Source organism: Cavia porcellus, unplaced genomic scaffold, assembly GCF_034190915.1.
Source record: "Cavia porcellus strain 051 isolate PalLab524CR breed Dunkin Hartley unplaced genomic scaffold, mCavPor4.1 scaffold_1, whole genome shotgun sequence".
Lineage (NCBI taxonomy): Eukaryota > Metazoa > Chordata > Mammalia > Rodentia > Caviidae > Cavia > Cavia porcellus.
Genome location: NW_026947484.1, coordinates 101,356,771 through 101,375,666, shown reverse-complemented (window position 1 = coordinate 101,375,666; position 18,896 = coordinate 101,356,771). Strand labels below are relative to the sequence as shown.

Sequence of the window (18,896 nt, the reverse complement as noted above, 5' to 3'; positions counted from 1 at the left end):
GACCTGTTTCTTTTCTCTGATGGCTTTTAATATTCTGTTCTTGTGTTTAATTTCTGGAATCTTGATTATTATATGTCTGGGTGTAGACTGATTTTGGTTATGTCTAGCTAGAGTTCTCTATGCTTCACTTACCTGAATGTCATTTCTTTTTCCTATGCTTGGGAAGTTTTCCGATATTATTTCTATAAATAGACTTTTAATGTCATTTGGGTTGACCCCTACTTTTTCACTCACATCTATTACTCTTAAGTTTTATTTCTTTTGGTTGTCTTGCAACCGTTGAATTGTTACTTCCTGGGTCATTATTTTTGAGAGATCTTTCCTTTCGCGATCGCAAGCTGCAAACCTGTCTTCAAGGTTTGAAAGTCTCTCTTTAGTTTCTTTCAAACAGTTTTGCTAGCTTTCAATGGAGTTTTAATTTCCTGGCTAGCTCTTTGAATCTGTTTCATGTATTCTAAGTCTTTTTTATATTGTTCATTCACGGTTTCCCTCATTTTCTCATGCTCTATGACTTCTTTAGAGATGCTTAACAATTCTTTCATTATGTTTCTCATTTCTTATTTTACCTGAGATAGTATTTCTGTTCTAATTTCTTTTATAGCCTCATGAAGTTGTTTCTTTACTTCAGTTGCCATCACATCAGAAACTTCAGGTATGCAACTCCCAATCTCTTCCATGTTTTCATCTGGACTTGCTCTGCTTGGGTGGAGGCCAGAGACTGCCTTTTTCTTCTTGGTCTTGAAATTTTCTTGGGTTTTTCTGGACAAGAGGTATTGGGGTCCCAGGCACTTCCCATATTGGCTATAATTTCTCTGAAATGAGACTGTTTGGTTCTTCCAGCTGGTGCTGGCTACGGGTATCTGATGGTGACCATTTAGGGCGCTGGTGCAGGGCTGACTACTGCTTTTCCCAGCCTGCTTTGGCTCACTGGTGGCTGGTAGAGTGCACAGAGGGTGGGGAGCTGGCTCCTGCCTCCTAGCTGGTTACCTTTGGGGATCTGTGATGATGGCTGCCACCTCTGGACCAACCAAGCTAGTTACTGTCAGGGAGCCCCCACCATGGCCTGCCACTTCCAGGCTGAGCTGGTTACTGGTGGGGAACTTCATCGATGGCTGCCGGAATGTGCGTGGGGACAGGGTTCAGTTCAAGCAATTTCCACAGGTCTGCTCCCAGCTAGAAGCTGCAGGAGGGAGCTGGCCACAGTTCTGGTTCCAGACTGACCCTGCCTGACTCCAAAATGGCTCCTGGCCAACCACTCTTTCCCGTGGGAGGACTGAGTCCTCTGCACTCACTGCCATCCAGTGCAGTCCTCCAGTTGTTGCTCCCCTCCATCACCACGTCTCCTTGCAGAGGCCTTTGGGCTTAGCAGCCACCACCATCACTGTGACCATGCATCCCCAGGTTCCAATAGCTCCTTTCGCACAGTCCAGCTCTGGGTGAAGGCACCACCAGCTACTGCCTTTTTCTTCATTTAAGCTTTTCTTTTTTATTTTTCTCTGGGCTTCAGTTCTAACTTTAGATTCTTCTTTCCTTTGTGTCTTCCCCACAATGCTATATTCCAGCATCTGGACTGTTTCTTTTAGAGAGGCTGTTTTTTCTGTTGCTTACTATTCTGCCATCTTCCTGAAGTCTCCTACATGATTTTAATACCAAAAATCTCACAGTAGTACCAAGGAAAACTGAATGGGGGATCATTGGCCCTCTCACTTATGAGTATAGACCTATAGATGTAAAAATTATAAATATTACCATTTAGAATCTAGGAACATAACCAAATGAGTGTTATTCTGTTGTCCAAGAAGAATTTAGGAATTTATGCAAAGAGTTAATTACAAAATCTGTTAGCATACTTCATATCAATATATTAAAGGAAAAAACCTACATGATCATATAACAGATGCTAAAAGGTTTTTTGGTAATGTCTCATTATCTTTGTTGTAGATAAGGTGTACAACACGGTATTTTGATACCATTATGAAATGACTAGTACGGTCAAGCAGATTACCTGTTGATCACCTTGCGTAGTAAGAGCACTCAGATTTTGTGTGATAAGAACATACAGATTATAGACACCCTTACCAGCAAGCCCCCTATTCAAGGTATACAGTATGGTACTATTAATTGTAGTGCCTGTGCTGTGTACAGATCTTTGTACTAATCCTATGCAATTGCAGCTTTGTACCCTTCCGTTTACCTACCACCACCTTTGTACTGTTTGAATTCATTTTTTTTTTTTTTTTTTTTGTCTTTTTCCTTTTTATCGGTACCAGGGATCGAACTCATGACTGCCTGCTTGTAAGGCAGGCGCTTATGCCGCTGAGCTAAATCCCCAGCCCCTTGAATTCATTTTTAAGATGACACATATAATCAAGATCATACGCTACAGGTCTTTCTGTATCCATCGTGTTTCACATAACATAATGTCCTCCAGGTTCATCTAAGTTGTCCTCTTAGGCTCTCACTTTAAAAGCTGAATAATCCACGTTTATGCAACAGCAATGCACACGAAGTTGCCTTTGTATCTTGGTTAATGGGAGGAAGGCTGTGCTGAGTGTGGAAGCGCAGCCATCTCTGTGATGTGCTGATTGGATTTTGAGTATGTTCCCTGAAGTGGGATTGTTGGGTCATACGATAATTCTATTTTGCATTTTTGAGGAATCTCCCTACTGCTTTCCACTTTGGCTGTACTAACTTAATATTCCTACCAGCATTATACAAGGACTTCTTTTTCTTCATATCTTGCCAACATGTCTCTCTTCTTGATAAAAATCATCGTAACCGGTGTGAGAGACGTGTCTAATCATATTTTCTAGAACCTCTCAGAAACTGTTGAAAATTAATAGCCATTAACAGGCTTCTTCTCTAGTTCTACATTTTAATTTATTATGTAGGTACTAGTAAAGTTTTTGATACATCACATTTATCATTTCTAAGTGGTTTTCACTATATGTTTTTTTTTTTTTTTTTTTTGTATTTTTCTTTTTTATCGGTACCGGGGATCGAACTCACGACTGTCTGCTTGCAAGGCAGGCCCTTATGCCGCTGAGCTAAATCCCCAGCCCCCACTATATGTTTTTTAACGTACAGGTTAACTAGAAATAACTACTCAAAAATTAACAAGTAGGACTCTTAACCAAATTAAAAAGTTTCTAAGAAATAAAGGAAACAATAAAATGAAAACCCAGCCTATGAATTCAAAGAAAGTATTTGCAAGCCATGTGTCTAATAAGGAGTTAATAGAGTATCTAAAATATGTAAGGAATTTATATCACTCAATAACAAAAAACAGCCCAGTTAGAAAACAGGCAAAGGACCCAAATAGACATTTTTCCAAAGAAGACATAAAACAGCCAACAGATATAGGAAAAGGGACTCAGTATCAACTAGTTATCTGGGAAGTACAAACTAAACCAAGAGAGAAGCCTGTTCATGGCTATTAATTTTCAACAGTTTCTGAGAGGTTCTAGAAAACACGATTAGACTAAGGTGATAAATTGCAGAAAAGAAATAAAAGTATTTTTCCAATTTTTGAGATCATAAATGTAGAATATCCAAGAGACAATAGTTTAAGAAAAGACCACCATTTGATAAGATGTACTTTATGCAAGATGTGCATAAAGAAAATCCTTCTCTTCTAATAGAAACACTTCAAAAGAGAATTGGAAAAATACTGTTTACACTAAAGTAGTAGTATTTTGGAGTTGCAGTCTCACTGTACTATCCATGCTAGTCTTGAACTCAGGCTCAAGGGCTCCTTCCTTCTCAGCCTCCCATGTATCTGGGGGATATATGTGTACAAGTACCCTATTTATAATAGGTTAAAAATTATTGAGTGTGATGTTACATACCTTTATTCCCAGCTACCTGGGAGGTGGAGGCAGAAAAATATCAAATTTAGAGTCAGCTGGACAACTTAGACCCTGTTTCAAAATAAAAATAAAAAGAGTTGGGGATGTGGCTTGAAGTTACAATGCCTGCCTACCTAACATGCACAAAGCACTGTGTTTAGTGTTCACTACTACAACAGCAAAAGTCCTGTAATACGCTTTCAAATGCATTTAGCAGGAAATAATACACATGTAAAACTACTAAGAGCCAAAAAATAGCAACTCTCAAAAACAGCATACAGTACTTTAAAAATCTGTGGTGGGGGTAGAAGGGTGTGATTCTTAAGGCTAAAAACCCAGAAACCATAAAAATAAATACTTGCGTTAAAAATATTTGAATGTTAAAATGGTATCAATTCAGTAACTAGACAGAAAATCGGGAAGAAATTCAGTACTTGGATAATAGTGCTTTCATTGTACTGTAGTGTTGGGCGAGTTCTGGTTTTCATTGTCAGTACAGTGGTCAATAAATTATACAAGCTATTTAACACTTCATAAAATGGGGAGGAGTAGATGGGGAAAGATTCATCATGGTCAATTATATTTAAAGAGGAGTAAGAAGTTCTAGGGTCCCATTGTATACTAGGGTGACAGGTAACAGTTATGTGCTGAGTATCTCAAAAAGCTATATGAAAGGATTGAATGATTTTACTTCAACGAAATGATAGGTGTTTGAAGAGGTAGATGTGTTTAACCTGATTTAAATATTATATAATGTATATGGAAACATCATATAGTACTCCATTATGTATTATATGTATCAGTTAAAAAATAACTACTGGGTAAAACAGGCTTTGTTACAGATAATTTTGCCCAAGTGTTGGCTAACAAAAATGGTTCAGCATGTTTAAGGTAGACTAAGATCCAGTATTTGGTATATCAAGTGTATTAAATACTGTTTTTTTTATTGTTTTGAAACAGAGTCTCGCTATGCAGTTCAGGTTGGCCTCATTTTGTAGTCCAGGCTGGTCTCAAACTTGCAACAATCCTGTCTCAGTCTCTCGAGTGTTAGGATTACAGGAGTGCACCACCATGCTCAGCTTAAATGCATTTTTCATTTTAAACATTATCAGTTTATAGTGGGGTTATTGAGAAACACTCTTACCATAAATTAAGCATATGGACTTCCAAGCAAGAAATAACAATCTTAGCATTTAAGTGAAGTTGGATTCAGGGATGGAAGCAGAGATGGCCATGCCTCAATTATTTTTCTTGTTGCTGAGACAAAAAGGAGGAAAGGTTTAATTAGCTCACAGTTGGTAGAGGCCCAGTCCATAATCAGTTGGCACTAAGGCAGGGTAACCTGGCCGAGGGGCCACAGTTCATGGTGGAAGAAGATTCCAAAAACGACAGGAGAGGAGGTAGTGAGAGACAAACATCTTTTGATCCCTTATATTATATGCAGGCTACCTGCCCTAGGATGGGTGTAGCACTTACACCCTTAATCCCAGCATTGGACCGTGAATCAATCACAAACCCAAGAAATCTGCCCCCATGACTACATGAGTCTTTAGAGGGGACATTCAGACACAAACGATAGCAGGTGTTGATGTGCTTTACAAGTGAAGGAAGGAGCCTTAAACTAAAGTATAAAGGGGCCCTTGTGGAGCTGGAAAAAATAAGGAAATGGATTTCCTCTCTGAGCCTCTGAAGGAAATGTAAAACTATCTCTACTTTGATTCTAGTTCAGGTTTATGATCTCCAGAACTATTTGAGAATATGTTTTGTTTTAAGCCACTAAATGTTACAGGGACTACTGATTACTAATAGTATACTTGATTAAAACTTGGGCAGTAAGTGAAAGCTACAGATTGGTTGCCTAAAGCCATCCATAGAGGGATTTTGTTTGATCTAAACATTTTAAGTTTTTTAAAGTGATACCTAACATTTAAAAACCCAAGGACAGTACACCACAGTCTGAATTCGAGTTGTCTGAAATATCAGATAAAGTACTTTTTCATTATGTGACGCTAGTGCTGCTGCTGTATATGATGTATTTCAGTGTGCTACAAAGTAATTCACTTTCCTGAATGCTTAAGGTATAAAATGTCTGTAAAATCAGACCACTGAAAGGAAAATAAAGAAAGACCAGAGGTTGACTTTGGGAATAATTCTATCAGTTTTTAGCTTTTTATTGCCTCAGGCACACACTTTACTTTTTAATCCCAATCTTAATGAACAAAAATTATTTCAAAGTCTAGATTAAGCATTTTATTTTATTAAGACTACATGAAACACTTGATGGTTTCTTTTGATTGGCAGTCTGTGCTCCTTTGTTACAGTCTTAATCAGAAAGGAATTAACATTAATAGAATTGTTTAAAATGCTCTAGTCTGGTCTTTCAATATGAGGCACATGTATATGCCCTGAGTCTATTAGTTGTCTTATTGAAGATTTTAAGAGATAGAATCACACACAAATGTTTATACACATTCTAAAATTTCTAAAAGTATCTTTACAGTTTTACATTATCTCCTCTTATTGCTAGCTTTGTGCATTCAATTTGTTTTTCCCCTCTAAAGTTAGCTTTTAAATGCATGTTTGTTTCTCTACACTTCTCTGAATTCTACTATTGTTGGAAAGATTATGGGCTTACTTATACCTTAAAATAGTTTTTTTATTACTAGAGTAACAAAAAAAGTAGTTACAAATGTTTTTGACTGTATACTTGTTTGAAAATTGGAATTAGTAATGATTTTAACTTTAAAAAAATTTGAATGGGAATGAGATTTAGAAACTAAGTATGATTGAAAAATATGGTGAATGTTCACATTTTAAAACATTTTATTACAGTAAAAGATGCACCACCATTAATTTGCCTTAAAATATTTTTGCTTTGAGCCACTTACCTCACTGTTCGTTCCACTTTCTGAAGCATTTCTGAAAGTCCTTTTTGGAATGTCTCCTTGTGCTGTTGTGGCTGCCTGGATGTCCTGAATCCCTTCAAGATGTCTACTTTTGTAGTCATTTTGATTTTGGGAAAGAGCCAGAAGGCACATGATACAGGTCTGGTGGCTGAGGTAGATGAGGATGGTGAGGACACACTTATGTTTTAACGAGCTTGCCTTTCTCTGAATGGCACTGAACAGCAACATTTACTGTAGTTTGTATCGTGCCTCTTATATCAGAAAGGACTTCCAAAACTGATTCAGGAAGTGGTAAGAACAATGGAATAATTATGTTCAAAGCAAGGGTGATGGGCAATGTGTCCATTACTGTAATACATTTTTAGAAATATAAATATTCACTGTAGTTTTCCATTACCCCTTGTGCATCCTCTGTGGCTTCTGAATATCTTGATTTTAAAACAAAGTGAAGAATGACATGTCACTTCCGGGAAGCAGTTGAGCTAGTTTATATTGTATTACAGATAGTCTAAAAACTTTAGTTGTATTTTTTTCATTGTTTTAAAACTCTTAGGAATTGTGACAAGACTTTTAAAAGCTATAGATAAATATAAATTACTTAACAAAGCTAACACTTTTAAGAAAATAAAATACTATGGAGATCTGGAATTAGAGTGTTATCTTCATTAACCAATGGGTTGGCAAAGAAGCTTTACTGTAGATAAAGTGACACTTAAATGTAAACAGGTAATTGGCCTAAAGAGTTAAATGATTTATGCTCTAAAGAATGTGCTTATAATGAAATTTAAGTCTTGAATAGTGAAATGAAATAATCAGGATTGAGGTTTTATATGTAAAGAATAAAAGAACATGCACTATAGGGAAATCTTAGCTATGTTTTAGAATTGCTCTCTCTGCATATCTTTGTATGAATTTTAAATGAATGTGCTTTTAGTGAGTGATATTGAGATGAGTGTCAGTGGAAATGAAGTGTTTCCCTGTGGATAATAAACAGTATTGAGATAATATCATAACTTTAGAAGATAAAGATATTTAAAAATCCAGATTTTCCAGTTGTAGTACAAAGTAGGTTATATATAAATGTTCTGGAACTTTTATTTCTACGTGCTGCAGAGGAAAGGAATATTCTATATTAATCATATTCTAATTTTAAATAATTTTTAAAAGATAAGATACTCCTAAGTAGGCCTTAGATTTAGAAAGACGTATACCAAATTGAATCAGTTTAGTCTTACTAGAATTTTTTTTTTTTTCCCTTTTCCTTTTTAACGGTACCGGGGATCGAACTCACGACTGCCTACTTTTAAGGCAGGTGCTTATGCCGCTGAGCTAAACCCCCAGCCCTTTACTAGAATATTTCTATGCCTAGTAGAATTTATAAGGAATTGTTTGTAAAGTGAGCAGTTCTTTATAAGAATTCTTTTAAATTTTCTTTTAAGTTGTCTTACAAATCTGAAATGTGAGTGCTATAAAACATAATATAGTTAAAAGAGCAAATTGATTTCCTCTAATTGCTAGTTACTACTTACAAGGAACTTGTTACTAGTAATATTGAATTAGTGTATTACATTTGTCCACCCTTCAGAACCAGTTGTTTCTAGGCAGGGTAAGTATGTTAGAGAAGGCACAACAAAAGAACATAGCGCATAAATGTAGGGGGTTTGCTGATTGTTTTCTATTAAGATGTTTGTTCTTGAGAACTATTGGACTATTCCTCTAACTTGATCAGTTTTATTACTGAAGGCAGCAACTAGAGTTGTTTGACTACTAGCAGTTGCTGGAGCCTACCTAGCAATGACATGTAATCCCAGCACTCAGGAGGCTGAGGCAGGAGAATTGCTGCAAATTTGAGGCTAGCCTGGGGTACATAATGGGATCGGGACAAGCCTGAATTACATAGCAAGAGCCTGTCTCACTCCCCAACCCTAAAACCCTTTGTACTTCGCTTTCCTGCCTCACTCCAAATGCTTTCTATCTTTGTGGGTTTTTGTTTGTGTTTTCCAAAGCAGTACTTTTTTTTTTTTTTTACTGAAGTCATACTTTTTAAGTTTCCTGTGTGCCAGGATCCTTTTCGGGAAGTCTAGTGGTGTCTTTAGGTTACGGAGCTTTCAGTTGTAACAAGCAGCCTGCTGAGGCATTTGCGGCATAGGTGTACCACCACTGGTACAGGTCCTTTCTCAGAATAATGTTTTTAAATTTTTAATTTATAGATTAATCACAAAGAAAAGCAATCTTTGAAATGGTTAATAAAATATTTCAGAGTAGGTATATGTGTAATTATTAAGAAGACATAGCAGTTCTAGTAACTTTCATAATTTTAGAGATAAGTATAAACAGTATTTTGGGTATGTATGACAGTTGTATTAAGGAAAGATATCTGTGATTTCTGTTGGTGTCAGAATCACAGATGCTGGTTAATACCTGACGAAAATGTTTAATTTCATTAAGATTTTATGAAAATGTAGATACAATTTTTCTCCATCTTGGTAAGATGTGTAGAGTCCCTAAAGGTGTGTACAGCAATCCAATCTCTAGAATCTGTATGTAGTAATATATCTGCAAAAAGAGTTTGGCAGATGTGGCTTAAATGTTATGCTGTCACAGAGATTTTCCATGATTTTCTGGGTAGGCCCTAACTGGGTTATCGTTAGGAGGGGAGTGAGCAGCAAAAGGAATTTTTGACATAGACACTTAAATAATAAAGCATAGGAAAGCAGAATCAGGAGAGATGGTATACTGTGGGCTTGGGAGATGGAGGAAAAAAAGGCCTATGAAACTGGAAATGTAACTGTAAATGCTGAAAGAGGCAAGGAAACTATCTGTAGGGAGCTTGGCCGCACTGATACCTTGATTTTGGCTTAATGATACTGGTTTGGACTTCTGGCCTCCAGAGCTGAGAGAGAATAAACTTTTCTTGTGGTGTTTGTAATCTGTTACAGCAGCTATAGGAGACAGATATCATACCTGGGTATGTGTGTCTGTAGTAATGATAGAGGTGATCCATGGGCTCATTAAATTCCCTGCTTCAGTAGCAATCAATGATTATTTCTTGTGTGTTCTCCCATTCAGAAATATTATACCTACACCAGGGTGACTGTTTGTCTTCCTGTATCTAGTGTCTCATATTTAATATCTAACACATTTCCCAGAAAGTAAGAGCTAACTAGAAAATAAACCCTAGTGTGGTTTTTTTAAGGAAGCTCGTAACACAAGCCCTGCCCTGAAAATAAGCCCCAGTTAAGATCATCAGCCACACAGACATATTTAGTATGTCTGTTACAACACATGATGGGCATATTCAATTATAAAATAATGTACAATTACATATATGTAAATAAATACTGTTGACATTAATACTTAAATGATAATACTATTTGTAAATACCCAAGTGGGCCCCTTTGGTTGAGAGATAAATGCCTATGTAAACAGTTGAACTTGAAACTTATGCTGAAGGAAACTGGAATATAGATATCAAGCACACATAATGTGCACAATTGGAAATGAGTGGATGTGGTTGGTCTGATAGGAACCTTCATAATTTAGTATGTCATGTGTTACAATGGGTGTACTCAATGCACTCATGTGAAATAAAGAAACATTTTCTGTATTTTGGAGCCAGCAACTTTTTGTCACTTTGTGTGAATATCATTCGGTACTGTCATCATTTTTGTGCCACTCCTGTCTCCTAAGTCTTTCATTAGCACTTGATTTAATGGAAACTTTGTGAAGCCCATTATGCTAGAGGTCGTGACATGGGTGAAGAATTCATGGGATAAAATCACGGACAGATATGTTGTCAGTGTACTACGAGCAGGCTACATGGACAAGATGTGCTCATTTAAGAGAGCTCCGTTACTGGACAGGAGAGATAGAGGCCGTCGTTGTACAGGAAATTGGGTCACAAGAAATTCAGATCAGAATTCGGGGTTTGGAGAGTTATGACCATATCCCCAAAGATGATGACATGGCTTTATTTGTATAGATTTAGATTTTTGTACAACGGTTGTATGTGAAAAAAGACATCTTCTGAAAATAAACCTGATTGTTCCTTTTGGAGCAAAAACTAACATGAGACTTGGTCTTATTTTGGAGGAAAAACAGTATTATTTGAATTGTAAATACATGCACATGATATAAAAGTTTTTGGTAGGACATAGTGGCTCTCCTTTTGTGGTTTTCCGCCTTTTTTTCTGTGGTCAACCTCAATAAACATGTGTCCTTCCAGAAATACTCCACACATTTATACATTTACATGTGTATGTGTATTTTCTCATGCAAACGGTAGCATACCAAGTTCTAATTAACTTTTTCCTTATTCCTTTGCGTGAGGCTTCTTATATATACTAATCCATTGTTTCAGGTAGCGAACATGAAGAGTCTGTTAATGAACTTTATAAATTTTTAACTATTGTTAGTATAATCTCTCTCTCTCTCTCTCACTAGCTATATACCTGTATATGTAAAATCTTGATCTTTTTGTGAATGTATATGAAAGATAAATAACTAGAATTGGTGGATCAAATGTTTTGGGCAGTAATCTCAGGGCCTATCACATGCCAGATAAGTACTCCATCACTGAGCTGCATCCCCAGCCCCTTTATTGCATTCTATTCTAGTTGTTTTCTGTTATTTCATTTTACTGCACTCTATACTCTTATTTTATTTTGACTGAGTCTTGTTACAGTGCCCAGGCTGGCCTTGGGATCCTCTCCCCTTAGATTCTGTTTAGCTGGGATTATAGGCATGTGCCACCATAAACAGCCTGTATATTATTTTTAATAGTTGAAAGATAGACTGATTGGCTTCTTATTTTTTCATTCTCATGTGTGGAGAGAATCTAGGATCATACCTTTTATTATGCCAGTTCCTTGATTCTTTGTCATTGGACTTTTGCCAAAATGAGAAAAATCAGACTAGCTTGGTCTCTTTATACTTTCGTTGGGATTCTTTCCTTCAGTGTTAAGTTTGAACAATAAATAGGCCCTCCTCCCTTGTCTTGGGTTACTTTTCTTGTTGCCAAGACAAAATACTCCACACTCACAAGTTAAGGGAGGAAAGATTTATTTAGCTCTGAGTTTGCAGAGGTTTCAGGCCATAGTTGGCTGAGTCTAAGACAGGGCTGCACGGCAGAGAGGCATTACCGAGTGGAAGCAGTTCTTGGCGGGCAGAAGGCGACAAAGCAGCAGCAGCAGCAGCAAGTGACAGATTCTTTCTGTCCCTTTACATTGTATCCAGGCTACATGCCTTTAGGGTAGGTAGCGCTCATGCCCCGCACTTCGATAAACCAATCCATGGACTAGTGTAATTACATACCTTGATCCCAGCATCATGTGTTTAATCCTAGCCAGGTACCTAGATCCAGCTACCTCTGAAAAGCCCCAACAGTGACTGCTTGTGGCTTTTGGGGGACATCTAGACATAAGCTCTAATATCCCGCATTTAGAAAGTTTAAGTCCCAATTCTGAATGTTCTTTTTTGCAGTTCCTGGGAATTCAGTCCAGGAGCTCCTTACCACAACACTACATTTCCAAGCTTCTTTTATTTTTTATTTTGAGACAGTCTGATCAGTTGTTCAAGCTATGCTTAATCTATGTTCCTCTTCTCTTAGCCTCCTGAGTAACGTGGATTAAAGGTACCTCACTTGGTATATGGGATTGTTCAGGTTCACAGGTTTCCCAGTGTATCACTTGATTTAAAACAAACAAACATGCAGTTATAAGAAAAGAGAGTGGAAGGCCAGCTGTGGTGGCACATACCTGTAATCCCAGCACTTTGGAGGCTGAGGCAGGGGACTGCTATAAGCCGAGGTCAGCCTGGGCTATAAAGTGAGTTCAAGGCTAGTCTGAACTACATAGTGAAATCTTGTATCACAAAACAACAACAAATAAACAAAAAAAAAGAAAGAGTAGATAACTGTTTTTGAGTAAAAGAAAAAGTTGGACTAATGTTGGTTTGAGAACTTAAATTTAGGAATAAATATAGAAATAGTTGTTTTCCTTCTAATTCAAGATCATGTGGCTTTAAAGAATACTGGCAATCTTTTCTTTCCCTGTTCCTTACTCCTCTTTCACTGGTTATTTGCTATAAAGTTATTAGTTTTAAAGTACTGATAGAAATATTTAAATATAAATTATAACTGTTTTAGTTATCTTAATTCTACTATATTTTAACATCTAAGAACAAACTTTTATTTTCTTAAAGCTAGAAATAAAACGGCGTATATATGTTGTTTTCTTACACTTTTAAGATATTACCTTTTTTGTAAATGTCTTGGCTTCTATGCTGTATAATGGAGATCTGTAGGTTAGAGAGCTTTGGACCTATGTGATTGTTTTATTTGGAAAGCCTGTATCTTAGAAAAATAAACCAATATTGATTTTTAAACTTTAAGGGATTAAAAATGATTGCTGGTTGTTTTTGTCTTATTTCAAATAACATGGATATGAAAGCATCTAGCTTTGCACTTTTCTGCCACAAGGTGGTACACTGTATCTACTGTCTGAAATTTTGTTCGGTGCTTTTGCTTCAGCAGCACATGCACTTGCAATTTGGTAACTTTCATAGCTTGATCAGACCAAACTTAAGATAATAGAATTTTATATAGATTCACATTGGTTATGCATATCAATTATTTTGACAGCAGATGGTTTTTTTTATAGAGTCTAATATTATTTGAAGGGTTTTTAAGAGGCCTGGACCAGATTTTATTACATTAGTATTACCTAATTGTATTTGGAAATAGTTGTATACTTATTACAATGTTGCATGAATAGCCTTTATCTAGATTTGCCTATTACTAACCTTTTATCCCATTTGCACATCTTTTTACGTATACATGTATATGAGGCTGAGTTGCATACGTTGTGTCATTTTGCACCCGAATGCTTCTTTGTGTTTTTCCAAAGGGTGGCAATATTCTGTGGTGTAACCATAAATATTAACTTAATATTTACCATTGATAAAATACTTTTATCTACTGTATTTATTTCAGTCTTTTAATTCATCAATGTCCTTTATACCATTTTCCCCTCCAACTCAGTGGTTATGATTTCACTTGTAACTCCTTTAATCTGGGAAATTTTTTTTTTTTAAATCTGGGACATTTCCACAGCCATTAGTGTTTTGGCATTTTTAAAAATTTTATTTTGAGGATCAAAGTTGGCCCTGCACAGATTAAGCAAGTATTCTACCACTGAGCTATATCCCAGTGCCTTCTTTCTTTCATAACATTGACACTGACCTCCACTAGCTAGAGCGTTGCCCATTTCCATTTGAATTTGTCTGATAGTTCCTCATAATATAGCTTTCATTGTCAGTCAGTATGCTTAGTAGATGCATTTGTGCCTTCCTTAGAGTATTACATAGGTCCAGCTTTTATCGGTGATGTAATATGTTGTTGAAGTGATGTTTTATAAATTTATTTTAATTAAATTTATTTTTAACTGATACAAAAAAACTCAAAAATTATACACATTAATTGGGTACCATGTTATATTTCAGTACTTCTTGAGGAAAATTTAGACGCATGTATGTAGACAAGCATTATGTGCCAGTGGAGGATATATAGAAGTGAGCATTTTCTTTAAATGGTGATACTAATTAATATCCCAAGTTGGTAAAAAATCAGCAGGTTGGAGGTAGCACATTTTATCCTTATTGCTTGCAGAGTTCTCTAATTCTGCTCCTGGATTGTCAAGGAGAATGGTTGATGTCTTCCTTGGGATTTGCCAGTCCTTTGGTTGAAAGGATAATATCTGAGTGGGTGACACTGGATAACAGAAAAGTATAAAGAAATGGAGACGTGCTAACTGTAAATCTCTTAGATGTCTTAATACCAAAGTCAAATGATTTCATAATCCTTGTTTTGTGCTATAATATAAAATAAACTTACACATTTTAATATAGAATAAACATATACATCCTCCAATATGTTAACTGGAAATAATGATAAGTAAACTTTAATAGAAAATGATCACAAATTTTCTTTTTTTTTAAATTTTATTTAAAAGGAAAAAGAGAAAAAACAAAACAAAGCGGTGTAAGGGTACAAGTAATACAGAACTACAAAAAAAAAAAAAAAGTAAGAAATCACCAGTTAATAGATTACACATTATCATCTTAGAGATAGTTGCTCAAGTCACAGTATCAAAGCATACAAAGTGAACATTCAAACAGAGAGACTGCAAACAGTTGTGTTCAATGATCCAACGAAAAACATTAATGTGGTCAGCTATTTAACACCCCTAAACACACTTGCAGTTGTATCCTTTAGAGCACTTTTTTCCCTCTCTTTTTTACAACAGAATTTACACATTTTGGGTTTTATTATTCCTTAGTTCTTATCACAAATTTTCTTTTAATCCTTAGTTTATTTGAGGGATTTATTAGTATTAACTGGATTAAAACTATGTAGTTTTGTGGGCAGGAAAATTGCTTAAATATTTATTGTTGAGGGTGTTTATAAAAATTCTTACAAGGCAATAGGTACCTCTTTTGAAGAAAATAGTCTCTTTTCATTTGAATATTTACAATTACTTTACTGAGTTTTTTTGCTTTAAAGTATTTTTAGCATCAATATCAAAGCATGAGTTTAGTTTGTAGCTCTTTTGCAGAGATCATGAAATTTTTTTCATTATCTTACATTTGATCTCTTTACTTTGATTACATATGTATATTACATATAAAATATGTATTTTCCACAGACTGTAGACATCAAAGCATTTGAGGTATGAAATTATATGAATATAAAGTAATTTGAGTGCAAAATGCCCATTAAATTTAACAGTAGAACTTGAAATATTATTGGATACTGCTGAGAACTGTGATTTCTCTCATCAACTATCCTGCAGAGTACTGGAAGCAGGAAAAAATTACCTTCATATTCCTTCCAGGTTTGGCCCTTGATTTTATAAGGAAATGTACAGCTTAAGTGGGTAGCAGTCTGTTGTTTACTCTGTTATTCGTACACATGTTTCTGAGTCTTCTGAGTACACAAATGGTACCCTGGAGCTCAGGAGAGTTCACTGTGTCTTCCCAAGTACCTGATTTAATTCTGAGAATGTAGGCAGTAAATATTTGGCTGGATATAGTTTTTAAAATTGTTTTTATTTATTTTCATTCTTTAGACAAGACTCCTGTATAGATTCTGCATCATCTTTGAGAGAGAACAAGCAACCTGAAGGTTTGGAGTTAAAACAAGGTATGGACCAAACACTTAAGTTTTGTATAGCATTCACCAATAATAATTTTTCACAGTGTCCCAGCTCACTCCATTTTACAGAGGTGAACAGAATAACTTATTTGATCCAAGATCTAAAGAGGAAAGAGTGCATGTTTTATCTCATGATTTTTTTTTTAAGCTACTGGAATAACCGGTTATACGTTAGTAATACATAGTTAGTTGCAGATGCCACTAGACAGATTTTTGAATAGTTTTAATTTGAGAATTTGTGTTATGCATACAGTCTCAGTTGCAAGACTTTGGAGATACGCTACCTTAGTAGTTTGACACTGTATGTGGGAGGAAGACAAAATCAGTAAACTTTTGAAGATAGCCTTTTCTCCCCTAGAGATACTTTGTCCTTATTTACCTTCTTCTTTAAAAAATAAATTGCTTTCTTTTAAATCAATAGTTTTTGACATTACCAGAAATAAAGTGTTAATTTATTTACGTCTCATAGATTAATAGGGCCAATCTTTTTTATTTATTTTATTTATTTATTTTTTTAAGGCCAGTCTTTTAAGTATTTTTTTTGTATTCATCTCTCCTAGGAAAACTTGGAAGTCAAATGTGTTTCTTACTCAGATACCATCTCACATTTCTTTTTCCTTATAAAATTAACTCAAAGCAATGAGAATCTGTCAAAACCAAGAGGATTGTTATCTATTATGTAGTCACCTAATCTTTGATGTTTTAAAATAGTTTTTATAAAACTTAAGCCAGCAACTTCTTTGGTAGACAAAATTTGTGCTCAGAATTCTTTAAGCAGGTTTTTTTTTTTTTTTTTAAACTATAGGATGTTATTAATACTTAACAATTTGAAAAAAATGGATAATTAATTTCATGATTTGTCAGAATATGTGTAAAGAGACTGAAAATTAGATTTTCTGTAATTTTAATTATGTGCAGTGGGTTTCTAGTATTTCTGACGCTTTTGGTAATTCTCAGTGCTTTTCAAAGTCCTCTTGCATTACTCTCAAAGTTATATCATTGTACTATGAGTTAAGAGTGTTGTTTTGTTATGTTTTGTTTTATGTTACTGAGGATTGACCCCAGGGTCTTTGCAAACTTTTTAATTTTTATTTTGAGGCAGGGTCTCTCCGTCATTTAATTGCCTAGGCTGAGCTTACACTTGTGACTTTTTTTGTCTCAGCCTTCCAGAGTACTGGATTGTAGGCATGCACCACCACAGCTGGCTATATCTTTGGATTGTGACTCTTCTTGATACCCTCAGAAGTATAAACTCAGAGTCACATGTTCACTGGCATTTACACAAATGTATTCTTAACACATTATTTTCATATAATCACAATCAAATACACTGTTAGACTTCCTGTTATATTAGAACACACTAGTATACACTAGTATTGTTGATTTTCTTTATTTCTAACCTTATATCACAAGCAGTATGAAAAATACACATTATTTGGTGAGAGAATAATGTCATATAAAGTACAGAAAAGCTAGAACTAGTGGGTTGATTCCAGATCCTAAGGAAAAAAGGATGGGAACTGTGTTGTATAAATTGGTCAAGGCTGCCTTCTAAAAGAGTAGTATGGTGATTATAATCATTTGAAAACCAGCTGCAGGGGAGTGGAGAGGAAGAGAAAAAGACCTGAGTAGCCGTCAGTAAGAACACTGATGACATGAAGCAGAGGTGAGACAACATAAGGTCAGGGTTTATCAGGACCTCAGTGGAATTCATGCTAATTCTGTAACTGCTCTGTAGAAAAGGGTTAAACTAAGTTATGATTTTTTTCTAAGAAAGTTGGGAAGCAAGTTAGCAAAATGTCTATGAAATGTGTTAAAATATATGATTTGTTGTATAATGGGCAGACATGAATTACATAGATTAATTTATGTAGAACATCTTCCAGGGAAATTCTAACATAGCTGAGATTTGAACCATGTAGTAAACAACTTGCAGGGAGAACTTATCAGCTACACTGTATATCAGGAAATAGAAATCCGGTAGGATTAATAGAGGATACTTCCTTTTTTCTAAATGAACTAATTATTGCCTATTTGTCATAATGCAAAATTCAAAACTCTAGTACTGTATCTTTAACTTTTCTTTTATAGTTAGCTATTCTTGTATAAGTGCAGTATAAAAGGAATATAATGCTCCTTGCAAATGCCTTGTGATTTTAGTGGCTTGACTGCGTGAGAAAATCCACTGAAGCTTATTTAGTACTAAAGTAACCCCTTTTTCCCCCAGTAGACCCAAATAGAAAGAGCATTGAATTTTCTCTTTGTTCTTTCAGAGTAAATCTTACTATATGATCTGTTATCACTCTGTGATACTGAAAAATTATATAAATCACATTTTCAGTTACTTCAGCTTCTAGAATGCTCTGATATTACTCAAATCATTAATTCAATTAGTATTCAGGTATTAACTATGAATTAAATTGCAATTGGTACATTTTGTTTAGTATTGATTACATTCATCTCCTTTTTGGATTCTGGGAATCAAACTCAGGACTACACACTTGCCAGGCAGGCTCTGTACCACTGAGCTAAATCCCTGGCCCACTTTCATCTTCTTGATAGGAAATACCATGTCTGATACCTGCAGTGCTGAAAATGAGTGTCAGATTATAAACTAATGGTAGACTAGCATCTAAAGTTATTGAGATGTCTGAACACAGGTTACATAAGCCACCTGGTGGCACTGTTGTACAGCAAATTCAAGGAATGTTATTATACTTGGTCTTGAGCTTCAAGTTCCTTTCAGACTGCCAAGTTTTGTAAAGACCAGTGCCTAGTGCAATTTTTGCTTAGGAAGAATGTTTAATAGATACTGGAGATCTCATTGTCTATCTTATTGTCTCTAGTTTTCTTCCAAATATTTGTCCCCATCTTCGTACACATTGAATACATACTGCATATTACAGAACTAATCAAATCATTACAGGATGA

General features: G+C 35.4%; 1 protein-coding gene across 2 annotated transcripts in view; it reads left to right on the top strand.

Annotated features, from left to right (window-relative positions):
* Positions 1–18,896, top strand: part of Caap1 (caspase activity and apoptosis inhibitor 1) — a 131,266-nt gene that overhangs the window by 13,779 nt on the left and 98,591 nt on the right. For both annotated transcript variants that reach the window (XM_063252066.1, XM_003479281.5), the window contains exon 5: positions 15,880–15,953. In XM_063252066.1, coding sequence (XP_063108136.1) covers positions 15,880–15,953 — 74 coding nt within the window. The remainder of the gene's footprint in view (positions 1–15,879; positions 15,954–18,896) is intronic.